Raw genomic sequence first — 23,502 nt, forward strand, 5'->3', positions numbered from 1 at the left:
CGTCCAAAAGCCGCAATGACGCAAAGCGGCATCTCGCCACTGTCCACAGCGGCAAGGAGTATCTATGCCCAGCATGCGACAAGTCCTTCAATCGCAGGGACGCCTTCAAACGCCACTTTGAAGGCAAGACAATGGGGGCCTGCAGGGACTTCATGGTCAGCACGCTGCTGCCGACGGAGACTCTCAAAACGGTCGATGTCTCTCGTTACCTTTTCGTGGTCGACCTTTGATGCGTCGGTGGATGTTGCTCTGGATAATTTATTCTTATTGTATGTGTTGTGTCGGACGGTCCCCTATGTATCTATCACGGTCACATATATCAGTGCCTGCAGTTGTTGTTGTACCACGCGTAATTCAAGGATGAAGTCATCAGCGATACCACATGGCGAGATGTTCCAAATGAATACACAGGACTTTGCGCGTTCTGTCATGTTGTGCAACGGCAGGTCGCCAACGACATGATTGTAATTATTCTGCCAGGGCTGATCACGCGTATGTACATGTACATGAGGTGCCAACAGCGCATAGCAGAGCGGAGCGACTACGACGAATTTGGTACAATCCAATGTGCCGTCATCGTTACAAGCTGGCAACAGCATGATAAGCGGAGGCAGACCATGCAGGTCCCATGCCCGGCCAGACTCGGATGACTCTTTCCGTACCGTGAGGAGGGCCATCGACGAGTCTAGAGACGGGAGGGCTAGACGATCTGCCTTGATTCCTCATTTGACCGGTGTCCGTCCGCTGGCAAATGTGTGAGCGTCGCCGAGACGGGATGCCTCGCTCTCCGCCCGCCATCATCTGACCTCAGCTGTCGCGTCTACGAAAATCGTTATCACAGGAGTGCATCTGATGCCATTCGGGACATGATGCGATGGTGGACGTCTAGTCTGAGCACAAGGCCTCTCAGCGGCGTGAACTGGTCCAATACAAAGTTGTACTCACAGCAGATCAAGACGAAGATGGTCCGGTCCCGCCTGGAGATTTGCGGCGACTTTACAACCGTTGGTCCGCTACATGTCTACGTCTACGGTGAAACATCAGCAACACGACGAAATCACATTCCTAGCCTCTTTGTGCTGCCGAGATCACTTGTTACGCAAGTGGCAGAGACGCCTGCCTGGCGTGGTCCTCACATCGATCATTGTATGATCGAATGGCTCGCATATCTGCGCATTAGCATCTGAGCAAATCTGGTGAGACTCGATCTATGAAGTCCACAGCACAGCATATGTGAGTGCATGTCTCGCTGCAATATCTCGGGATTCTTGAGAAGCACCACATGCAGGCCAAAGCGGAATTCGCTTGAGCTAACTGGTACGTACCACCCACTGTAGATCCCCTCTCCACATCGAATCTGCCTTTACGCAATAGAACGCGCTTGCAAGATCCATCGGGAGCGTCGCGGAGTAGGATCGATAGTGGGGATCTCCGAGTGATCATGAAATCGCCTCAGCCACCGCCGATGTGGCGTATCCATCATCCATAATCGCGGCAGGTGGACACCTTGTGAGCTTCCATCCAATACGAGACACAGTCAGTGTCGACGAACACACACGCGTGGTGATCAGACTAACCTATCACTCCGTGTCCTCTGTTCACAGAGGTGTGGCCATGGAACCCCGGGGTATTGGAGACCAAGGATAGCCGAATGAGGTCTCGCAGTATATGTGTGAGCCGAGGACAACGAAGGATTCAGAACGTACAAGGACTGGTTGATTATCCTCAACAGCAAATTGACGACAAGTGACATTCGCCTTGCGACATTGATGTTGTGAGACCTTCTCCATGCTCACTATGTAAGCATCTTCATTCTCCATCACGAGCAAGGCTCAAGATGTGCTCCTACAACACAAGCTGATGTTGCAAATTGATACAAATGAGTTCCACGCCGCAACATCGAAGTGTAAGCAACTCACAGGTTGGAGGCCTCGCCAATGTTGATGTGATCATTGCAGTCACAAGCTATAAGTGATGAAGTATTGACCATGCATATGCACATAGTCCATGTTGGTCCGTAACGATTGAGCACGTAATTGTAGGGAGCGCCACAGAAGCCCGCAATGAACGGCGCTGGTCGAGTTTGCAGTTATAGAGGTTGAGTGATCGCAGTCGACGGTCACAGAAGTGAGGCTGGCTGAGCAGGAGTGGCACGCCTTGGAGAGGTGACCGCAGGGGAGTTGAGGTAGTTCTAAATGCAGACTACGACGCGGTCGTGACGAGTTGCGTGTTCGCGCATCGTGACGTGCACGTGTCGAGGCGCGTCTTGTCACGCACGGCTTGTCACATGCTCTTCGGACGAGAGAGATCGAGAAGCAGAGGGAGATGTGATTTTTTTCCATAGTGTGTCCTCGATGATTTATGTTAATGTACCTCTGGATGTCATCTCATAGACTATGAAGTGGCACATATTCTTGCGTCTCGCAAGGCATATTTTGATTATGTTATCTTCAGTAAGAAATATCAAAGCAAAGCTGAGGTCGCCGCTTGCTCAATAAGACCCATATAGGCTTCCATCATCTAGCGGCTCTGCGAAGCTACAACGTGCGAAAATGCCACCATGTGGGCGCACACACACTTGAAACCTACTTCTTTGGACAGCGATGCACGCATTCCGTCGCATGGCATTGCAGACAGAGAAACAAGCCACTCTGTTGGGCGCGTCGAGTCCCTCGTGCCCGGCATTACATGCAATTCGAGGTATTCATTCTTACTGTGGTGCATATATTCGTGATAACCTCCTGGTGCGTCGAGCCCGTTGTCTCAAATTGCTATGGGTATATGATAGTCCAATCAGCAGGACATAAGGAGATATCAATAGGTCAAGTCATAGAATACGCCAACAAACTATCTTCACTCCAGCATACCATGTCGTATATGCGCCATGTAGGACCGAAAGATAACATCCATGACATCTAATTCTGATGGCCTTGTGCTGGTTTTCTAGGACCATTCCTTGCTGTGTAAGTAACAGAACGCCAAACCGAACCGACTCAACGAAATTGAATAGGGACATCATGCATTGCATGTTCGCAGCGATGGTGATTGACCATACGCCACACGCTTCCTCTCCGAGATAGATAGATCCGTATCCCAGGTCTGGTTCGGAAGGCGGGGCCGATCGCATGTATGGATGTCTCTACCCATTATTTCAACTAAATGATCATGCACTTCAGTACTGCATGTTTCGTGCACCGGCAATTTGTGATAGGGTAGGAGTCATTTTCTTAGTCACTCCGATGATGGTTGCTGCTCATACAGAGATAGAAGGGCCAGATCTGTATCAATCCCATCCCCTATTGTACCCCCAGAAGGAAAGCGACAGTGAATTGGGATCCTACCGCGAACATTATCACCCCAGATCAAGATGATGAGTGTTGAGTCACAAAATTGGAACAAGGTCCTCTGCAATCAAACCTAATTTCGTGACGGGGTTGGACAATGAACGCCGCACACATTCTCACGGGAGGTTAAGGATCTCTGAGCCGGTCGTCCAGTCCCTTGTGTGCTGATAATTATCCGCTGAGATGCAGGCGCAGGTCCATAGAAGATGTGACATAGTCAGTATTTAAGTCATTCGGCTGAGCTCGAAAATGCAGTGCCAAATTGACCACTGTCCTTACAGAACACCTAGCGTGGACTATCCGACCGGAATAGGCGGCTGAGAATCCTGAGGTGAGGGATTGGTCCCAAGGTCCCTGTGTATGCCGCGTCGCCAGTCTGCCACGCGCACGAATAATATAGTTTGACGATCACTCCGTACTTCAGGTTTCATGAAACACGCAACATCCCTCTCTGAAAACGATGGAGGACGTGACAGTCAACACTAGTCCTAATTGAATACAAGAAATCAGCTGCCTTGCCCGTCGATGGTGATTGTTATCGAGAGTGCAAGGTCAACCTTGGCTTGGAGCAATCTCCCCCGCCGAGCGGACGCCGAACCGTGCTCGTACGAAGCACAGCCCTGTGCCCTGGGAAGTGCAGACATTCACCAGCAAATACTTGCCACATATCCCGGAGCGCGGCCCACATCCGGTCACCGGCGCCTACGAGTGGCGTTGGCGGGTCGAGCGGTCTGTCCTGCCCATCTCCGCCGCCTAGAGAGCGTTTTTCAATGAACCATGTATAGCTGTGAGGGAGGCCTGTAACACGAAAACTGAGACAAGCGGCAGGAGGCTGGCGCAGGCAGCTTTCCGACTCCAGCACTCAGCTCCCCCGTCGCAAGGTCTCCGAGGTCCATCCCGCAGACCATAACGGATGGAGATCTGGCGATCTCGCTCGGATCTGCATCTCGTCCTGGCTCCTTTGTCCGTCGAATCCTTTGCGTGCGCGCCGCATGGTTTTTCTTTTCCGTGATTGCGGGTGGCTTTCCCATGGGAGGCACAGGTGTTTACCCCGCGACAGCGCTAATTGCAGAGGCCCAACTGGTTAAAAGCAGCTTTGGCGTACAACGCCACTCGAAATACCTGCCCTCGAATCATCAACCAGACAATTGCGACCATGCTTGCTCAATTTCCCGACTGGTCTGGAGTCTTTCGGGCCTCCCCATACCAATCACCCATCAAGCGAAAGCGACATCGCAGGTCCGGCGACACCGAAATTGACCTCAACTTAGGACGTCATAGCAAGCGCCCCCATACAGAAGGCCCCGGAGGCACGAATCTGGGATCCAATGCGACAGACAAATATCGGACGCATGAGGAAAAGGGAGACCAATCGACTCAAGACTTGATCGACACAAATGCGGTAGTCGACGCCGCCGTGTTTGTGGAACACATTGCCGAGGATGGCGTGGTTGAGGACGAAGATAGTGACGGCCCTGCGGGCAATGGGGATGAGGATATACAATTTACTGAACAACCGGGGCTCGAAGGACTAGGTCTTGAAGAGCTGAAACAGAGGATTCGCTTCGAAGTGAGTAAACCTGGTATACAATTTCCCCATAAGCATTATAAGCGTTTTACTGATCGCAATCTAGACGGAAGTGGTTAAGTTCCGATGCCCCTTATGCCTCAAGCTTTACTCTGATTACGATGCCGTCGTCCGGCACCTCAAGACAGTCCACAAGAAAGGGCTGGACTGGTGGACTTGTCCACGCCGTGAGTGTGGATACACTACAGACAGGTCGTCGTCATTCAGACGGCATATCGAATCACCGAGGTTCATACAGTGCTTGGAGACCGTGCTCGCAGAGCTTGGAGCAGAATCTCTCCCCAAATTGTGGGATACCTCTGCATATCATATCTGACGGCTCTCTTCGCGACATATCGTTACGTCGTCACTCCTACATTTTCTCTCGCAGCCCTGTTGCGCGCGAATCCGCTGTCTATCTGCTCTATGACTGTTACTCTCTCGCTTGTCGCTGGCTTCGTGATTTGATGGATACCCTATGGGCAGCCATCAAGGACTTGTATATACTATTCGATCCAATTTCCCCCACGATGACATATTGCTATTGACCTGACTGGGATTGCTCATCGCACGTTACATATAATACCATGGTTCTGTCTGCCCTCACACGCCGCGCAGGTCTAAGACAAGCTGCCGCAAAGAAACCTTGGATGAGACTCAATCTATTTTGAGCCCGACCTGAGGCCCACAGGAGTTCGACAGGGGGTCAGCTGTACATCTCGTGGTGCAGATGAGGAGGATAACATAGCGGTCGTTATACAGCTGTCGCTCCGTATAACCCGCGTCTTCGAATACCACAGTTACGATATTTCGTTCTTCGTCAATACTGGACACAGAAAATGCTGGATGAGTACGGCACAAGGAGCGGGTGGTGCGCCACACTACAATTGTTCTGACGATTTGCACTGCAAGGGAATCTTGGTGAGCCTGTCTTAGTGCGAGAATGAGCAGAATCACAACGAGGTAGATTGTCTAACCTGTGTGCTACACGTAAGACTTTGAGACTCGGTAGAAAGCGCTCGGCATGAATTGGACAACCGTTGCACGGCAGAAACCGTATAAAAGTACTTAGGCCATGACAATGAGGAGCCATTCAAGGAGATCTCGGGAGGAATATGCATTAGGCCTTCGGCCTGTTGATCATCTTGAGTTGGGGCACGTTCTCGCTTTTGCAGATATATAAAGGACAAGAAGTTCATTGAGGGTTGCGCTGACCCATGCACATTCTGATGTCAAAGGGCCCCGTCCGCTACTAGACAATGTACACCGGTGCCGCGGCCACATCCAAACGGTTCGACGAGAGCGAAGAGCCTCAGCGAGGTTCAGATATCTCTAACGCCTTGGGAGTATCTGGATATATCTGGAGAACGAGAAGACCTACTTACTACGGGACTAGGAAGTTTATGAAAGATTGAGCAAGAACTTGTGCAGCCGACGCATTGGAGATTTCAAGAGAGTTCTACATCGTATGAAAGGAAAGCTTAATCTTGAAATTGGGAAATGACATGTCCTTGTGCTTGGCCCTTGCTCATGTGATGTTGGGTCTCTATGACAGTGGAGGTTTGTGGCCGTTTGATTCAATTTTGATGCGTAACATGAGACGGCACGCGTTGGTGACAAGACGCGTCTGATGTGACATAGCGCGAGGACGAGCGCTTGGTCTAGCCGCACTTCGCCACAGCTAGCACATGTCATGTTCCCAGCTTCCTGCAAAACCCCTCGTCGACTTCGGGTGCGATGTGCTGGCATTTTGCTGTGCTCAAGAGGTACACATATCAGCAGCCTGACTGCGTCGAAATTCAGAATAGTCTTCCTCGGACGAGATGAGTTCTCATGTCGGGTACTTGAACACTTACACGGTGCACCAGGTACGTCATATGTTGTATAACAATATATCTGTATCTTGATATGATCTACCTCTAGATATATGGGAGGATCTTGCTGTTGTGACCCAGCCAGACGCGAAAGTTGGCCGACGGGGCTCCAAGCTTTCAGTATGTGAGTTTCCCGTCACTGAAACAGAGGGTGATCCGTCCATGAGTGTACAGTCTCGTGCTGCTCTACCCTTTGGGAAGACATGTAGGCTGATGCCCATTGTGCTCTTTAGCACCGTTGAAAACCCTAGCGGAAAATCTCAGTCTGCCAGTGCATTTCATTCCGCCGGATAAACCCTCCTTCAAGACATGGCAGGTCTTGATGTTTCCTAAAACTACTTTGGCATCGCTGAAACCCTTTCAGCCTCCACCTCCGTTCCATTTCGGGCCTGGTCATTCGCCACCGCCGTCGCATATGCTCGTAACTGCCTCTTTCGGACGTATTCTCTCCAATTCACTGCTTGCCCTATTCGAACATGGCAGACGGTTGAATGTACATCCATCTCTTCTCCCCGCATATCGTGGTGCGGCCCCAATTCAACGTGCGCTGCTTGATGGACAAAACGAGACCGGGGTGTGTGTTATCGAGATGATGGAGCGTAAGAAAGGGATTGATGCTGGTGAGATCTGGGGGCGGCGCCGCATGGTGGGTATTTCTCTGAGCCAAAGGGTAGTGTATTTGATATGCTTGACAGGCCATTCCCAATGGCATTGCGTTCCCAGAGCTGAGAGACGCATTGGCTTGCGAGGGTGGACAATTGCTGGTCTCTGTCCTCCGTGACATGTTGACAGGAAAGGTGAGGTCTTCCCACATTCATCACTATCTTGAAATAGTCATCTCTATCTTCAACTACTTAGGCGACGGCGAAGCCTCAACCAGTTGACCCTCAGGCACCCCGCGCTCCTGCCATTCAGGCTAAGGATGCCACTGTAGACTTCTCACAAATGACTGCGGAGGGCATTGTTCGTCGCTACCGTGCAATATCCCATCAAGTACCATCCCTACGCTGGTGCACAGGAATTTGAGTCCATCTGACATATTGTTTCCATCTAGAAACCTATCATTACTTATCTCAAGACGAAGAGAACCCTCCAGCTGCACTCGCCCTATGTGTGTACGGAGCCACCTCCTGATATGGAGAACCTCCTGCCGGCCCCAGGTACGGCGATGTTCCACCCACCTGAGAGGGCGCTACTCGTCCGCTGCGCATCGCACACCGTTCTTGCTGTGCCGCAGGTGAGCGCCATCCCGAATCTCACGTCTATCGGTACACGACCTCATTTGTATCGAAGGTGAAGCAGCAAGACCGCTCCTTATTGAAGGCCAAAGAGTGGTGGAACGGTCTTAGTTCGGAGCTACGCCTTTCCGGAGAACGAAGCCCTGTGCAATTCCTAGCACTGGATACAGTCTGCCCATAGGCTCTCTGCTTGCTACAATCTTGAATGCTCGATGTCAGCTCTTGTACGGATCCTCGAGTCACGGATGCTACATTGATATCGTCGGGAAGTCGTGTGCGTGTCGTTACTAGCGGCGGCAATTCAAACGCTACATACGGAGGAACTACAAGGGAATAGTTCAGAGACAAGGCGAGTGTCGAAATCATACGGCATAAGGTCTAGGTGGTGTATACAACTTTCATTCGATCTACTACCGGTACGGATTGGTCGTGCGGTCATCATCACGAACAAGACGTTACGTACTCTCTTTGCCAGAAGTCTTCTCTGTCGTAATCACCTTTCCCTTCCTCCCAAATCGCCACGCACTGGGCTGCTTGAACGCAGGAATAGCAGTCCGGACGCGTTTGAGTGACAAGTGATGCTGAAGAGGAGCGCGTACGTCGGTCTTCCCTTCTGCTATCGTCGCACTCGCTGCCTCAATCTTTGAGGTAGGGTTGGATGGGCGCAAAGCCATTGCCTCCTCCACGCTACTCGAGACTGCAACGCTGAACGTTGGAGATGAGGGGCGGATAAGTGAATGTGCATAGGACGCTGAGTACTGTGAGTACACGCTCTCCGGTTTCTCCTTTTGTACTTCAAGTTGAGCGCTGACCTGCTGTATGTCTGTCGGGACGAATTCACTGGCGGACACGCTGTTTCCAGGTCTGCAGGCAGCAGGTATATCCAGCGCTGGTCGACCCGCATCTTGGGCACCGATGGGCCCTAGGACAATTTCTTCTGTGCCCGAGACCCAGTTACGCCAGTCCATGGCTCGCCCGGCATCACCAGGTGCATACTCGGCACTATCCAAGGCCCCAGATAGAACAGCATCTGCCACTGTCCACTCACAACCCCACGGGTCGCTGGTCAGTCTGGCTGTGGATTCTACCGCGGGCGGCGAAAGAGCGCAGTCGAGTGCTGTCCCAAACGTGGACGAGTACATGATGTATGAGCTCACATTTGCGTCCGCCGCATTGTGCCCGCAACACCGTGCCGCCTCGTTCGCGATGCAACATGCGAATGCGGAGAGGAATGCTTCCATGCTCTCGACGAGCTGTAAGGTCTTCCGTGGATATCTGGCGGTGGCGCGTGGAAGGAGGTGGATCAGATGCGGCGTCCCAGCGGGTGCGACGGGGCCAGACAGCGCTGCCGAGGTGAAGAGATCTCCCAGATGTGTGCGAGGAATGTCGACCGACTGGCTTCTGCCGCTTGACTTGCGAGCAGAAGAGAACCTCAATTTGCACTTGCCGAATAGGTCGTTGTACCGAGGTCCGAGCGGAGCTGGAGGGGTGAGATACGGCCGGCTTATGGCCGTGGCCAGAATGGTTTGGCGGAGCAGAATGTCGTCGGCGTCTTCATCAGGGAGGAGGTTGATGAGGACGTCGAATGCTCTCGTGGATCGACCTGCCAGCCTGGATGTGCTGTAACGTGTGGGGGCACGCCACGCGGACGAGCAGTCGAGACCACCATGCCGGCCGTTGAAAGTTGAGGGATGGGGCTCGCCACTGACGTCCTCGACGAGCTCGGATACTCCTGAACCGCCATACTTCCGCCAGTCGTGGGCGATCTGCGCTGCCCAATCAAGAGCAGCGACAAGGCGTGAAGCGTTTCCTCTGCGCTCGACCAATGGATAGGACAGATGCAAGATGCGAACCGCTGGGATGACAATGTGAGGGATGTCAGGTGGCTCGTGCGTGACCACAATGAGCAGCGAATGGGCATATTGTCCAGACAACAAGAGTGGCGCGAGGTCCTGATACGTCGGTGCTAATGCTAAAGGTTAGTTCATGTTTGCGGTGCACATATTGGTTTCCAGATGCTCACCTCCCAAGAGCAGGATAACATAGCAGCGAGGCACTGACGTTGCAGTTAGGAGTGTCTGCACATTCAACATCCGCTTGCTGCTTTGCATCTCGTATGCGTCCATGTTCTCAGGAAGTGCATTGCGAGGCTGAGCGGACTGGCTTACTCCGTTCATGCTGATTGTCGGAAGTGCTCATCGACTGACTGTCACCTGGTTATATGTAGGAAAGAAGTATGGCATCAGTAAGGGAAGATGGCACAGACGTTTACGCGGTTAACGAGGAGCCGATGACTGCGTACCAACTGCGGCCCATTCCTCTGTCTGCTGTTGCATACATGTCTACATAGGCCAGCATTGAGTTCGCTCGTGATGAAATTCGCGACTGCTCGGCACAGGCAGGACATGGAATCATTGATGAATGCTTTGGAATCACACGGACGGAATGTGGGTTTAGAACCAAGTTGAATTACAGGTCAATATCCCTACATGATACGGTCGCTGAACGCAGGGAGACAGGCGACACGTTGCAGGCACAGACCTTTCATCGATGTTTATCAATATATGTTTGCTATTGCCATTGACACATCGCTGAATGCTACTATTATTCGCATCGATTGTTCCATTGTCTGTGCTACGCTCCTTATTCCACACTTCGACAAAACGACATCGCTCCGGCTGTGCAGGTCTATTGCGAGATATAGACGTGACGGCGGAGTCTGCCAGGCTGCGTGAGTATTGTCATGACGCATGACCGGACTGGGAGTTCAGTGGTATGCCGTTCTCAATTGCGCTCTCAGGGCAAGTTGACCTTCTTTTTCCCTGGTTGATTTTTTACTGGATATTTAAAACAGTACATAAAAATCCCAATCCCAAATTTCCTGCTTCATTGATACAACGCGCGCACTCGCAGCCAAATGCCGATCGTGATCGGTAGCGGTTGTTTGACAATGTTTACTAGCGGCCTTTACCAAATTGCCTAATCCGGACAATTTACGGACTACTCCTGCTGTCAGTCATGGCCGCCTTACAGGCTGTGAAGCAATTTCGCCTCCGTGAGGTTGCCTCCCTCGTCTCTACGGACCAGAAGCTTGCTCTCTCACGGACAAAAGTTCTTAACCCCTTCCTTCCTCACAAAAACCCGGACACACAACGCTGGGCACCGCCCAAATACTCTCTGAGGCGACAAGCCGAGCTCATTAAGCTTGCTCGTGCTAGCAACACTTTACATCTTCTCCCGCCTGGCCCCAAGCTTGGCCCCTCCGCCCTTCAAAGTCTTACTGCTGGCTCGAGCGGGGTATCATCTTCCTCCGCGCCCGGGACCGAAGAGGTTTGGACCCAGGAGGTAGAATGGGAAGGTGAAATCAAAGAGAAGGCGGTTCCAGGTGCGGATGTTGGGAACAGACTATACGCCGCCAAACGCAGGATGTTCAAGGGGCACAAATGGGAGAGGACGAAGGAGAAGAGGGAGGAGACGCGGAAGATGCTCATGAAGGGCATGAAGCAACGCATCGAGCGTTTCAAGACGGTGAGTATCGTCTCGCTCTTCTCTAGCCATTTTATGATGCTCATGTAAGGTTGCAGACATATCGTCGAAAGGCACCCAGCCCTATCAGCGTTCCTCGGACCACAAGCTATACCAAGCTTCCGTTCTGATGATAGAACTATCGTGTATCCCCCACACCTCCATTGTTCCCGAAGCATTATCTATAGAGTCATCCCTATCTAGTATTGCCTATCGCACACCTCTGTTTCTTTCTGACACCGTGTGCGCGTGTCGAAGGAATTGGTTCACTGCTGACGTCAGGAGTAAGTAGTGCATTCCAACACACAATTTCAACAAATCTTGTTCATGAAGGCCTCAATCCTGTCGAAGCTCAAAGAAAAGCTTCATGAATGCGTGCGTCTCGAATTCTGCATCAGCGTGTAGACCTATGAAGCGTTTCAGTCAGAACCAGAATTATTATGTCATCAATGCGACTTCAAGGCCATCTTGACGAAGTGAGGTATAACAAATTACCTCCAGTGAGCTGTCACTCGCGACTCACAGTTGCCGCTCATGGAATTGTACCAACCTACCAAGTCACCAAGTCAGGACTCACACTGCCTGGATGCGTGGCCTTTCGGGCCGTGATCTCCCTCTCTATATGAAGGGCTCGCTGACGAACGATTGTATGCAGAATAATATGTGCGGCACCCTGTGCATTTCCCCGCGTCAATGCAACGGCAATAGACATATTTATTAGACATTGCAGACCGCATCAGGAAGACTACTATGGTTTACCAGTGGATGGCCCCCCCTCTTGATGGCCAGGTAACACTTTGTCACATCAATGTGACGATGCCGATTCAGAGGTCCGCTCGGCTCACAGGCCCTGGGCTTGAACTTTTGCTCAGTGGTGTGTGGCTCCTCGGTGATCGACAGGTTCATCTTGTAACTCCGCTCGCGTCCGTCGTGGCCATCGTGCTCTCGGGCGTGACATCACCATCAAACCCCTCGAAAGAAGGGACTCCTCAACGACTCATCCGTTTGCTCTGATTCAAGATGGAGGTGAGAGCAGGCATACGAAAACATAGGTGTCCATATAACTTCGAGGGCAGGGCAGTGCCCAGTTGTTGCACATCACAAACCTGGCCATCGAGAGGGGGGGGCATCCACTGGTAAGCCATAGTATGCGATATCGAGCAGCGTTTCCAAATTGTAACCAAAGCATATACCCCTGGTATCGTCGGCGCGCAGTCGCAATTTTTCTGACACCAGAGAACTTCGTGGTAGGAGCTGACAGGACGCCAGAAGTATTAGATGCCTTAGCGAGGCACACATGTCCGAAGACGCCAAGAGGTTTGCACCGTATTGCGGAAACTGTTTCGGCGGTGAGCGGCGATTTCACATTGCAGATATGACTGTTGTCCATTCTGCGCCATAAAAGTGCTTCCGGTGTCATTCTCAGAATCATTGTACGGAGGCCCCCAGGCACAATTGTGCAGGGTTGGCATGCCAATAGCCCCGTACAGGGACTTGGCTACAAGTCAGTGACGCCATCCCAGTGCGCGGCACGCTGAGGAGAGGCACGGGGGGAGGCGCCGGCACTAATTCCGATCTTGCAGCAGCGGTAGGAACCCCGGGGTTCTTACCATAATCGGGGCAGACAAACATCTGACCCGACGTGGAGGACAATGCCTTCATGCAACGTTAGACAGGGCCGAGTCAGGAAGGGTGAGCACAAACAATGCGGGGTTCCCCAGTGGCACATCTGCTGATCTGATCAACCCGAGCAAAATGCAAGGACGGATTGGGCGCATGGAAGACAAGGGCAGCACGCTCAATCAGCGGGCGACCTTCTGGCGTCGACTCTTGTAGGCCGAGCACACTGCTCCCGCTCCGCGTGTGAATGCGCGTCGCGACCGTGTCGCGCATATTTAAGGGCGGACGCTCCGCTGCTTGGTCCTTCATCTCCTACCCACAAACTGCGACTACACTCGACCCCCATCTTCCCTCCAGTCTCCGCCTTTTATCACCATGTCCGCTGCCTTCATTCCAAAACCCCTCTCAGAGAAGCAAGTATTGAGCAACAAAGCTTGCTCACGTATCCTCCTAAATATCGCCAACGCAACGGTCTGTAACGTCGTGCTGGACATGTGGCGAGGATCTGATTGGCGTGACTATAGGCGCAGGCTGATTGGCCTCGGGACATCGGCACCCCTGGGGAGCTAGAGCTGGTATTCAGTCGACCGCCTGCAGTAGGTGACCCTGTGGCAGGACCTTCTGCCATTCCATACACCGTCGCCGACAGTGCGACGCTCCGTAAAGCGTCCAACACCGGTTCCAAGAAACGCAAGCTAGGAGTCAGAGATAAAGAAGTAAGTATTTAGTGTCTTTATTAACTCTAACCCTGTCTAACGTTGCATGCAGAATGTGGCTGAGGAAAAACCGCGCAAGAGATATAAGGAGGGCTTCCCCGTCTTATGTTGCGGGGAGCAATTGGCCGACAAGGGGACATATACCCGCCATCTCAAGTCACGCACCCACCGTGACAAGACTGGAGAGGAACATAGGACGCATCTGTGGGTCTGTGCAGGCTGCCACATGCGATACGGCCGCCCAGACGAATTGCGGCGGCACTGGGACTTACCAGCCTCCGCAGAGTGCAGGTCCCGTATCCTGGAGGAACACCCGGAATGCTCGGGAACTGAACAAATTCCAACGAAAACTTACAGGGTTCCGTTGTGACGGTGGTCGTCGTTTTCTGTTCTGATAGTCCCTTGCTTATTATCATTATACCTATTATCTCTTCCCTGCTGTGCATCACGCTATCCCAGACACAATTTCCACGCCTTTGCTCTCACGTTTGCGCCGTACCCTTGCTGACGCCTCAGTTACTTTATTAGATATTTTGTTCAACCGTTGCTTCTGTGGTCGACATCTCCTGGCATGTTAGGCTTGTCATCCTGAGTCCGTACCAAGGATCCGGCGATCCGTCATGTCTATTGCCACAGACTCACATAATATATATGCATGCAATCGACGGGCGAAGACGCGTTACATGTTTTCCCGTGTGTTCACATGCTGTGCATCTGAGCTCGACAAGATACGACATACTGTCTTACAGGTAATGATATCGGCCCCAAAACGTTATTGATTTTGGATGGTAGTGAAATTCAAGATTCGCCACTCGCGGGGAGCGCTGCATATCATCAATCAGCCAGGTCATCCGGCTAGAATATATGGAAGGTAAGCTTCATAACGTTACTCCTATTCGATGGAGATTACATCACATGGAGTTCGACAAGGCAGACTTCGCCCGTTGTTTTTTCTTTCTTGTCGGCGGTGCAGTCGAACTGGCGCCTCTTGTGTCGGATCGCGACAACTTATTACGAACATTCAAAAAAGGAACTGACAGAGATGATATCGTTTTCGGGGACATCATCAATGTTGCAGAGTCGAGGTCAGTACCATGAATCTCGTTCAAGCTGACTGATTGACTTTGTATTGTTACAGACCCCAAGTCCGAATGGAAGACACATTCCAGAGCAATCGCGTCTTCCTGGCCGGTGGTGTGTCAACCACAATCAACGTGGTTTGGATGTCTGACTTTGGATTTATCATAAATGCTCCCATGTGCACACGCCGGCGAGCGGACAGGTACGTATATACGTACATATCGTGCTTTTCGAACGCATCTGATCAGTAACTTCCAATCTTTAGCTCCAGCATCCAAGATGCGGTAGGCGCACTTACCATGACATGACCGCGCCATATCGCTCATATATTCTGTTCTCTCAGTTCAATCTCGCTTGGAAACTAGCACTCGTCGAGAAGGGCCTCTCTGATCCGAGCCTGCTGTCGACCTACAGCGAAGAACGTGTACCCGTGATTATCGACATGCTGAAAATAACCAGCGAGCTGTTCCGCAACGTTGCTACTGCAACTAAGGACGAAGCTGGCCTCTCACGTGCAATATTGGCGCTACGGACGCGCAATGACCATGTCAAACAATTTGGAGTAAATTACCGATGGAGCTCCATCGTTCTTGACGAGCGACGCCCTGCGGACGAGGGCGAAGATCTTCGCGCGAATGCGTACGGCTCGCAGAAAGATGATGTGCTCAGGGCAGGAGATCGGGCGCCTGACGCGCCCGACCTGGTCGACGGCGAGGGGAAGACCTATTCTCTTCTGCGCGTCTTTGGCACCACGCATCACACTGTGGTTATCTCCTCCATGAACGAGGAGGTCCTGGAGCCATACCTTTTGCTGTTAAGAGCTGGAACAAAAGGCATTGTCAGAATTCTGGTTGTGTCCCCACAAGGTTCCTCAGGGCTTTCGAGGGTAGATGACGTCTATATGATCATCGACGACGATGGCGGGCATGCATATGTGACTTACCGAGCCTTGGATAAGGAGACCATCGCCGTGGCTGTCAGACCTGATGGTGTGGTGGGCGCGATTGCACGTGGGGTTGAAGGCTTGGGGAGATACTTCGAGAAGATATTCCTCTAGAACTCAATTGTCTGATTAACTCGTATCATTCAAGCGTTGACTTGTTACTTGCACTCATGTGGCCAGATTGAGGCTTGCTTGCATGTTGTATGCTTTGTGTTGGAAACGAAATAGATTAAAGGTTCAATGGAATTAATACTGGGGAAGGGCTTGATTCCGGATGGGCCGAATAGCTGAAAGGTGTGGTTCTACTTCAGAATGAATAGACTTAATCGTACAAGATAGAACAGACTCGAGGGGCAAGCGCTTCGTTCATTTATGACATCAACCCTAGTGTAGTGCGACACCCTCATCATCTTCGTACAGGTCAGCTGACGAAATTGTAGATTCAATCTCCAAGTTCTAGGTATCGAGCCAGGGGGAGCCCGGAGGCCGCTTAAGGCCCTGGGGAATCCTGTTGAGAGTCGTATATATTTTCACGTGCTTCATCCAGTAGACTCGTCGTGACTTTCGTCCCCTGAAATCAGGAATCGTCTGCACATGTTATGATGCAAAGTGAGGCGAGTGTGTTCTGCGTACCAGAATACACATGATCCGAGTCATGAAATCCGCTGTCTGGCAACGGACAATAGTACCAGTTGTCGTAGGTCCGGCCACTGATCCCTCCGCCCAGGTAGCCATTCCCAGACATGTTCTGGAAACATATTATGCCCAATCGGCACTTGTTTTTGGTGAGTCGTGGAAGGTAGTCCAAGATTAGGTCTTCCATCTTGTAATACCACACCTCGAGCTCTTCGGGGCGGCGTACGCAGATTGAGATCTCCACGTCCGGGTGTTCATCGGCAATGCGGGCCAGTTCGGCATCCATCCTTGACCAGTCGAGCCGCGATTGATACTCGCCCGTATCGGTCCAGTCCTGCCAATGGACCATGCGAAGGAGGAGCTGAATCTTTTGTAGACGTGTATGCAGCGGGAGAACCTGTGCGAGCGTGCTTGGAATCCAGTCTAAAGGCATGCGCCTCACCAAAGCTGTCTCGTCCAGCATTCCGAGCGCGATGTCCTTCAATTGCAGAACGCGGAGCTCGGTGTTGTCGGCAAAGGATATGGCGGATACGCGGGGCTCGCACTGCATCGCAGTCATCGCTAGGTGCTCTAGCGACGGCCCAGCTTCGCGGAGGAGATCTTGCGCGTCCTCGACGGACTCTTCCGCCTTCGGGTTGAGCACGAGCTGAAGCTTTCTGGGACGTAGCTGCAGTGGGGCCTTGACGAGTATCGGAACAATGCGCATAGGGGGGGAAGACACGTGGACAAATATCATGTCATGCAGTTCGTGCATCGAATTAGACCTTGCCACAGGGAGCTGGTCAGCGTACTCCTCGGGAGCCGGCAGGACTTTCACGGTGCATAGGGTCAGGTGCTCTAGAGATGGCATCGCGTGGAAGAGTAACAAGAAGTCGATCTCGTCGATCTCGATATTTGCTAGGAAGAGTGACTTGATGTTGGAGAAGCGCCGCTGGAAGACGCGCGTGTCAAGCCCGATGTCGAACGCGCTCCAACCCACGAGCATAAGATCCGTGACGTTCTGCAGCTCCGTCAAGACGCGGAGCAGGTCTTCCAACACGAACCGCGCGGGCGGCTTTCCCAGACACAGACTGGTAACATAGTCTGCGATCCCAGGCGACCGGTTGAGTATGCTTATGAATAGAGCGTACGCTCGCTCCTTGCGCAGGTCGACTTCTTTGAACATGTTGAATCGACTCCTGTAACGGAATACGCGTCCCGCAAGACCACACGCCGCGAGTGCGGCACGATCATTGTGGAGATAGTCAACGATCTGCTCGCAGACTTCCAAGGGAAATCTGGGTCGTGTGGTATCTGTGTCTATGAGTATAGATTTGTAAACTTTGCGCGTGCGTGAACACGCGGTAGACCTCATACCTGTCATGGATTCAAGCTAGCGAAATGCCACACAGGAATGCTCGAGTAAGGGCAACAGCCTCCTACTGGTTAGGGTGTTTCTGTTTCTCGCAGTGTAGTGTCGACTAGGATTAGCTGGTCCACGGACAACTATATCGTAACAGGAATGGCTTGCTACGAAGCTTTAAGGAAAGGACCGGGACTCAGAAGCAACTGCGGACGTGTGTCTGCTCATATACTAGATATTGGATATTGATCGACTGTCATCCATGTCCGTAAATGGCTCGCAACGCAGACTATTATGTCTGCTCATTACACGTGCCATCAAAACGCGACCGCGTAGGCGCCGGCACACGCTGGCAACACTTCCGAACCCCTGTTTGGGCATACTTATATTGTTAAATTCTTGGTTCCTGTCAAATTCTGCGTCGTTATTGTGAGAATTTGCTAATGCTTTGTCGAGTGCTACTACTTCAAACGCATGTCTGGTCATCGAGGCCACCCTTTCTGCCATTCGGTACGAAATCTGATACCATTAGGAGACACCCTCTACGAGAGCCGTCTTCGTAGTGCCCGTCTTGAGCCCAGAATGGGTCTGCAGTCTTTAAAATCTTTTCTCGTTGACATTGATTGGCGATGACAACGCGCAAAGTGGCTGGCTACTGAAACACTGAAGCGCCATCAGGATGTCGGAAACCGCGTGACTGCAGTTCGCTGGCGCTAAAACGCCCGACGACTCTCTCAGCGAACGACGATACCCTGGCCGTGCATCCACCCTTGAGGAGCGGGCAAGTGTACAACAGCTTTAGGAAGTACCCCACGATCTCTTTTGACGATTTCCATGAAGTTTGCACGGTGCGTCTTATCGATTTTGAATCTGTGATGCTGATTTTGACGACGTGATGTGTCTCACGGCGCACATGCTGTCACCGTCTGCCGAGTAGTTACTTAGAGGAAACTCAGGTGAGCAACCTAACAAACTATTCTGCAGACTGCTGAGTACCCGGCTGGCTCATAGACACCAGAATGGAAGAAGGCATACATGTTCGTGCCAGCCGTCATCTCCCCCGCAGTGAGATACTGACTGCCAGCATTTGCAGTGACTACAGAGGCCTCAAAAAACGCATAACAGCAATACGTCGGATACAAGAACAGGACAACATTGAACCAGGCACCACGTCGGCACTTGCATTATCGCCATACCCTAGCGCCGGCGCGCCGGCTGACACGGGTCCGACGACTTTGCTTGAAGACGCTGAGACATCCGCACCCGCACCCGTTCATGTCGCCGGGCACGGGTCTGCGGTCGACAATGCCCACAACAATGGCTGTGCTTCCAGCCCTGTGCTAGCGCATTCGGATACGGCCACTAGCTCTGGTGTCCTCCCCCGCCTGCGACGACGAAGCACCGTGGTCAGTCGCGCACAGGTGACGTCATTAAGCCTACCAGTCTTGCGGGGGCCTTACCTTTGTGCCGTAGTCACAACCGCAGGCCGCTGTTTCGCCCAGTAGCGCCCACGGGTTTCAGAGACTCCCTAGATCGCCATGGCCCCCTGGTTCAAACCCTCCACTGCGTGAAATTCTACCCTTGCTTGCGCCTGTGGAGCGCGCCTTCTTCGACAAATTGGATAGTGAGCTGGACAAAGTCGAGAGTTTCTTTTGCGCAAGGGAAAGGGAACTTAAGGCTAGGTAGGTGTCTCTTCACCGTGAGATACTAGTAAGATGCGCGACTTCCACGCACGAAGCATGCTCTTGTAGAGATACATAGCTGCGAGATGCAACCTGACTGAGATGTGCGCAAGGCGTTGTAGAAGGGCTTTAAAAATAAACACCTAGCAGACGCTATATGCATGGATTTAGGCCTGTGCATCTTTGCATTTTTTGGCGTTGAACATAAGGGTTTTCCAGTCGAGCGGTGCTGATTTGTTATTTCAGATATGAAGTGCTGAAGACACAGTTGCAAACTTTAAAAAATCACAGACGTGCCTTTCACGTACGTAGCTCCTTATATCTAGCGTGTCGTCCGTACAGCGGACATGATAGCAGTTCCCTTTGCCGATGCTTCGCCTCGTATCAATCCGACATCAGGGTGCTAGTTTCGACCAGATGATCGCACTCCCACATGCCGGGTGAGATGACCGAGGGTGATCGGTACATCGATGAGTGCATTCGCCGCTTATCCTGTACCCGATTTCTATCGCGACGTAGAGTTGAATGCCCATAGATGCCGGAAGCGAGATCTGATCCAAGTATCGGGTATCTTGTTCTCCGCTGCACCCCATTTCTGAAAGTCTAAATGTCTCTAACCATCCATTGTTTTCTAGGAAGCCCACCCACACGCAGCCACGCGGAGAGCATGGTTGCGACCACCTCCTGTCCCTTCCTTCCTCCATCGGATCTACCACGCGCCCAGTGCCGTCCGCATGACCCCGCTACCCTCCATCCGCCTAGGTAAGCAGCGTACGGGCTCCGACCACGACCACGACCACGACGGCAAGGACGCCGAAGAGGAAGAAAGGACCATCGGCGACACCGACCACATCATATCTAAGGATGTCGAAATGCACACGTTCAAAGTAAAGAATGCTGCTCTGGACGCGGATTCTATCGCAACAGTCGAGCGCGTACGGTCTATCCAGAGCTCGGAAGGAAACAGCTCTGCGAACCGCTCGCACATTGGCGACGACGCAAGGCCCCTGATTCAAGCATGGGAGAGCGGCCAAGGCAGCGAAGACAAGAAACAGAATGGCTTTACACACAGTGCAACTAACGAGGGTCTCAACGGCAAGGCTAAGGGTATCACTACTGCTACTATCCGCGATCCCGATGAGTATCGGGAGGCCAAGAAGACTCTCAAGAAGGCCGTCCAGGAATGCTATCGGTGAGCGATCAGCTGGCTCCCCGAGATTGCGGGTCATACTGAACGAAGCAGAGGGTTGGAGGTCCTGAACAACTATCGGGTATGGCGTTACCTGGCTACCCAGCCAAGTCTAAAGCTGATGGTACTCCTCAGACGTTGAATCTCATCGGTTTCCGGAAGGCTCTGAAGAAATTCGAGAAAGTGACACTCGTAAGATCAATCACAACTGGCCAAGGGAAGCGCAATCAACTTGCTCACAGATACCCGCCCAACAAGCGTACACCGTGGAGAAGATTGAGCCCAGTGCATTTGCATCCGGGGCTAGTTTAGACCGGATATTACGCGAGCTAGAGGATATGTTTGCTGCTCGCTTCGGTGTGCCTAAGCATCTCATATTGTTGTAGTTTTTATATCTTTATACGGCCTTCTGCAGCACGAGGTGACAAGAAGAAGGCACAGGCGCGCTTGCGAAGCGACTCGCAGCATAAAAGCCACCACTTCAGTACCTTCAGAAGCGGGATGCTCCTTGGGCTTGCCGTGCCCGCATTGGCGGATGGAATCGTCAAAAGTGAGTTGTAACCCACGGAGAGTAAGAGCGGGCGTGACATTTTAGAATTTAGGCTTCCAACCCGAGACTCGAGCAGCAATTCCGTCATGGGATGGGTTGCTATTTGTCTATGGGATCTTTCTCGTTCCTGTCCTTTTCTCCCTGTTGATCGGGTTAAATCTTCTCGTATGGCACAAAGCACGTATCAACTACACTTTTATATTCGGTATGTCTTCCCCTTCTTGTCCAGGGTTTCCATAGCTCAATGACTCTCTTTACTAGAATTGGATTTGCGCACACGACTAGACTATAGAGAATATTTTGAGGTCCGTTGCATGGCGTCGCATGTAAAACCATACCTTGATTTATCTATTTGACCTCAACAGGTTCCTACACTGCTGCTGTCCACGCTCTGCTATGCCCTCTGGTTATCATTCGCGCGCGTTGGCGCCTCTACCATCACACCTTCTACTTGGCCATTGCTGTGGCTTGTATGGGCTCTAGCAGTGTGGTTGAACCCGTTGCCGATACTATACAGACCATCTCGGTACTGGTTCGTCAGGAACCTTGGCAGGCAGCTCTCACCGGGTGTCCGGCGTGTGGAGGTATGTTGCTCGTGTGCTGCTCGGTGTTCTGGCAAACAAACTGACTATCCTCTCAACCAGTTTCAAGACTTCTGGATGGGGTGGGTATACTTTCTACGAGGGCTGTCCTAGGGCCATTATCTGATAGGTTTTTTGTTAAGCGATCAATTCTGCAGTCTAGCTTTCACCCTGGGCAACCTCTATTTTGTTGGGTGTGCCTACAGCCATGATGTTGTGAACTGGCGCAGGTGCACAACAGGTAAGTACTGGGCGCCTGCATTTGCCCTGGCTGCGCTCCCCTTCTTTGTGCGATTCGTTCAAAGTATCAAACGTTGGGTGGATTCGCGGTTGGTCACCCATCTAATCAACGTAAGTCCTATTGGTCGCTCGCACAGGTCTCTGGACTGACGGCCAGAGCAGGCGGGGAAATACGGCACTGGGATCATCTACTATTTCACTTACTACTTGTGGAGAGCACAAGGTCGGTCACTTATACAAAGATTGGATATGCGCTGAGACGCACTCCGACAGGTGGCGGTTATGGTAGTCGCTTCGTGGCCTGGGTTATCCTAGGCATATGCTATGCGACATACGCTGCTGCATGGGTGCGCTTCCTCCCAGTCCACTCATATATGTTAAATTTCAACGTACGGATAGGACATTCTCATGGACTGGTCGCTGATGCGTCGCCATGCCAAATATCCTCTATTACGATCGGATCTAATATATACATCCTACGTTCCGGTCAGTCAATCATTCTACACACATGTCGTATCTTTCTTACGTATTGTCCCGCCCAGCTATATTACTTTGCTATTGTAAGAGTAAATCTGCTGTCCTTGGTACTTCACCTGACTGCTTTTAGATCTCGAACATCGTCATTCGTTTTGAATTCCTCATGTATATCCCCGAACACGGTATCAACTACGTGATCAGGACCTTTATAGCCGCCATGCTCGAGATGCTCAGAAGATGGCAGTGGAACTTCTGTACGTCTTAGGTTTCATCTTTGACGCACCACGCTGACCTGACTGGCATATTCTAGATCGTCTAGAGAATGAACATGTTGGGAACATGGATCAGTATCGTGTGACAAGGGAGGTTCCCCTACCATATTCCTTCGATGCATCCCATGACTCAGACGGAGGGGACGAGGACGATGATCTCGACGCACGGCTGAGCATTTCTAGCAGATCTTGGCGACGGCGAAACCCACGGACGCCGCTAGTCGAGCCCGTTGAGGATAGCCATTGATCGCAGGTTCAGGTAGATTATCTCATGCATTTACCAGCAGGTACGGGTAATAGACTCAGGCCATCAGGGATATATTACTGTGAACTATCTAGACAGCATAATACGGGAGGGATTTTGCATCGAAACGCATCGCTACCTAAGGTGTCCAATTCAGCGATAAGCAATAGACACCATATGCTCGTCCCCGCACACCAACGTTGGATATGTCAGTTTAGGGCATAACGGCCGTACCAGCCATTTCAGCCAATGTGCGCGACGAAGCGGGTGAGCGACGACTGGTCCTCCTCAAGGGCACCACATGATTGAATCACGATGTCAATTAACCTTATGATCGCCCGATGAGAGTGATATTTCTCGGCAACGCTACACTTCAATTGTG

At 51.8% G+C, this 23,502-nt stretch overlaps 8 protein-coding genes across 8 annotated transcripts; 6 read left to right on the plus strand and 2 right to left on the minus strand.

The window, feature by feature from the left end:
- Positions 1-4,500: 4,500 nt before the first annotated feature.
- POSPLADRAFT_1034453 (hypothetical protein) lies at positions 4,501-5,379 on the plus strand (the record flags this gene model as incomplete). Its single annotated transcript, XM_024477022.1, has 3 exons — positions 4,501-4,914; positions 4,979-5,099; positions 5,303-5,379. 3 exons carry the CDS (start codon positions 4,501-4,503, stop codon positions 5,377-5,379), a joined length of 612 nt encoding a protein of 203 aa, XP_024337666.1.
- Positions 5,380-6,416: 1,037 nt separating this feature from the next.
- On the plus strand, positions 6,417-8,204 carry POSPLADRAFT_1047205 (hypothetical protein; the record flags this gene model as incomplete). Its single annotated transcript, XM_024479226.1, has 8 exons — positions 6,417-6,471; positions 6,720-6,779; positions 6,835-6,909; positions 7,019-7,431; positions 7,481-7,582; positions 7,644-7,748; positions 7,840-7,945; positions 8,023-8,204. The coding sequence occupies 8 exons, from the start codon at positions 6,417-6,419 to the stop codon at positions 8,202-8,204; spliced, it is 1,098 nt and encodes a 365-aa protein (XP_024337667.1).
- A 274-nt stretch (positions 8,205-8,478) lies between these two features.
- On the minus strand, positions 8,479-10,149 carry POSPLADRAFT_1047206 (hypothetical protein; the record flags this gene model as incomplete). Its single annotated transcript, XM_024479227.1, has 2 exons — positions 8,479-9,995; positions 10,047-10,149. 2 exons carry the CDS (start codon positions 10,147-10,149, stop codon positions 8,479-8,481), a joined length of 1,620 nt encoding a protein of 539 aa, XP_024337668.1.
- An 892-nt stretch (positions 10,150-11,041) lies between these two features.
- POSPLADRAFT_1070424 (hypothetical protein) lies at positions 11,042-11,745 on the plus strand (the record flags this gene model as incomplete). Its single annotated transcript, XM_024482396.1, has 2 exons — positions 11,042-11,551; positions 11,608-11,745. The coding sequence occupies 2 exons, from the start codon at positions 11,042-11,044 to the stop codon at positions 11,677-11,679; spliced, it is 582 nt and encodes a 193-aa protein (XP_024337669.1). The 3' UTR covers positions 11,680-11,745.
- Positions 11,746-14,799: 3,054 nt separating this feature from the next.
- On the plus strand, positions 14,800-16,021 carry POSPLADRAFT_1146786 (hypothetical protein; the record flags this gene model as incomplete). Its single annotated transcript, XM_024485983.1, has 4 exons — positions 14,800-14,969; positions 15,023-15,166; positions 15,230-15,248; positions 15,308-16,021. 4 exons carry the CDS (start codon positions 14,800-14,802, stop codon positions 16,019-16,021), a joined length of 1,047 nt encoding a protein of 348 aa, XP_024337670.1.
- A 270-nt stretch (positions 16,022-16,291) lies between these two features.
- Positions 16,292-17,708, minus strand: POSPLADRAFT_1146856 (hypothetical protein; the record flags this gene model as incomplete). The annotated part of the gene is made up of 2 exons (XM_024485996.1): positions 16,292-16,332; positions 16,541-17,708. 2 exons carry the CDS (start codon positions 17,706-17,708, stop codon positions 16,292-16,294), a joined length of 1,209 nt encoding a protein of 402 aa, XP_024337671.1.
- A 3,320-nt stretch (positions 17,709-21,028) lies between these two features.
- Positions 21,029-21,317, plus strand: POSPLADRAFT_1146744 (hypothetical protein; the record flags this gene model as incomplete). Its single annotated transcript, XM_024485977.1, has 2 exons — positions 21,029-21,113; positions 21,172-21,317. Coding segments are annotated over 2 exons (231 nt in total), but the record flags the coding sequence as incomplete, so codon positions are not given.
- Positions 21,318-22,307: 990 nt separating this feature from the next.
- Positions 22,308-23,123, plus strand: POSPLADRAFT_1146796 (hypothetical protein; the record flags this gene model as incomplete). The annotated part of the gene is made up of 6 exons (XM_024485984.1): positions 22,308-22,354; positions 22,387-22,474; positions 22,527-22,613; positions 22,670-22,687; positions 22,735-22,858; positions 22,915-23,123. Coding segments are annotated over 6 exons (573 nt in total), but the record flags the coding sequence as incomplete, so codon positions are not given.
- Between the last annotated feature and the right edge of the window lie 379 nt (positions 23,124-23,502).

Source organism: Postia placenta, assembly GCF_002117355.1.
Source record: "Postia placenta MAD-698-R-SB12 unplaced genomic scaffold POSPLAscaffold_9, whole genome shotgun sequence".
Classification (NCBI taxonomy): Eukaryota; Fungi; Basidiomycota; class Agaricomycetes; order Polyporales; family Adustoporiaceae; genus Rhodonia; species Rhodonia placenta.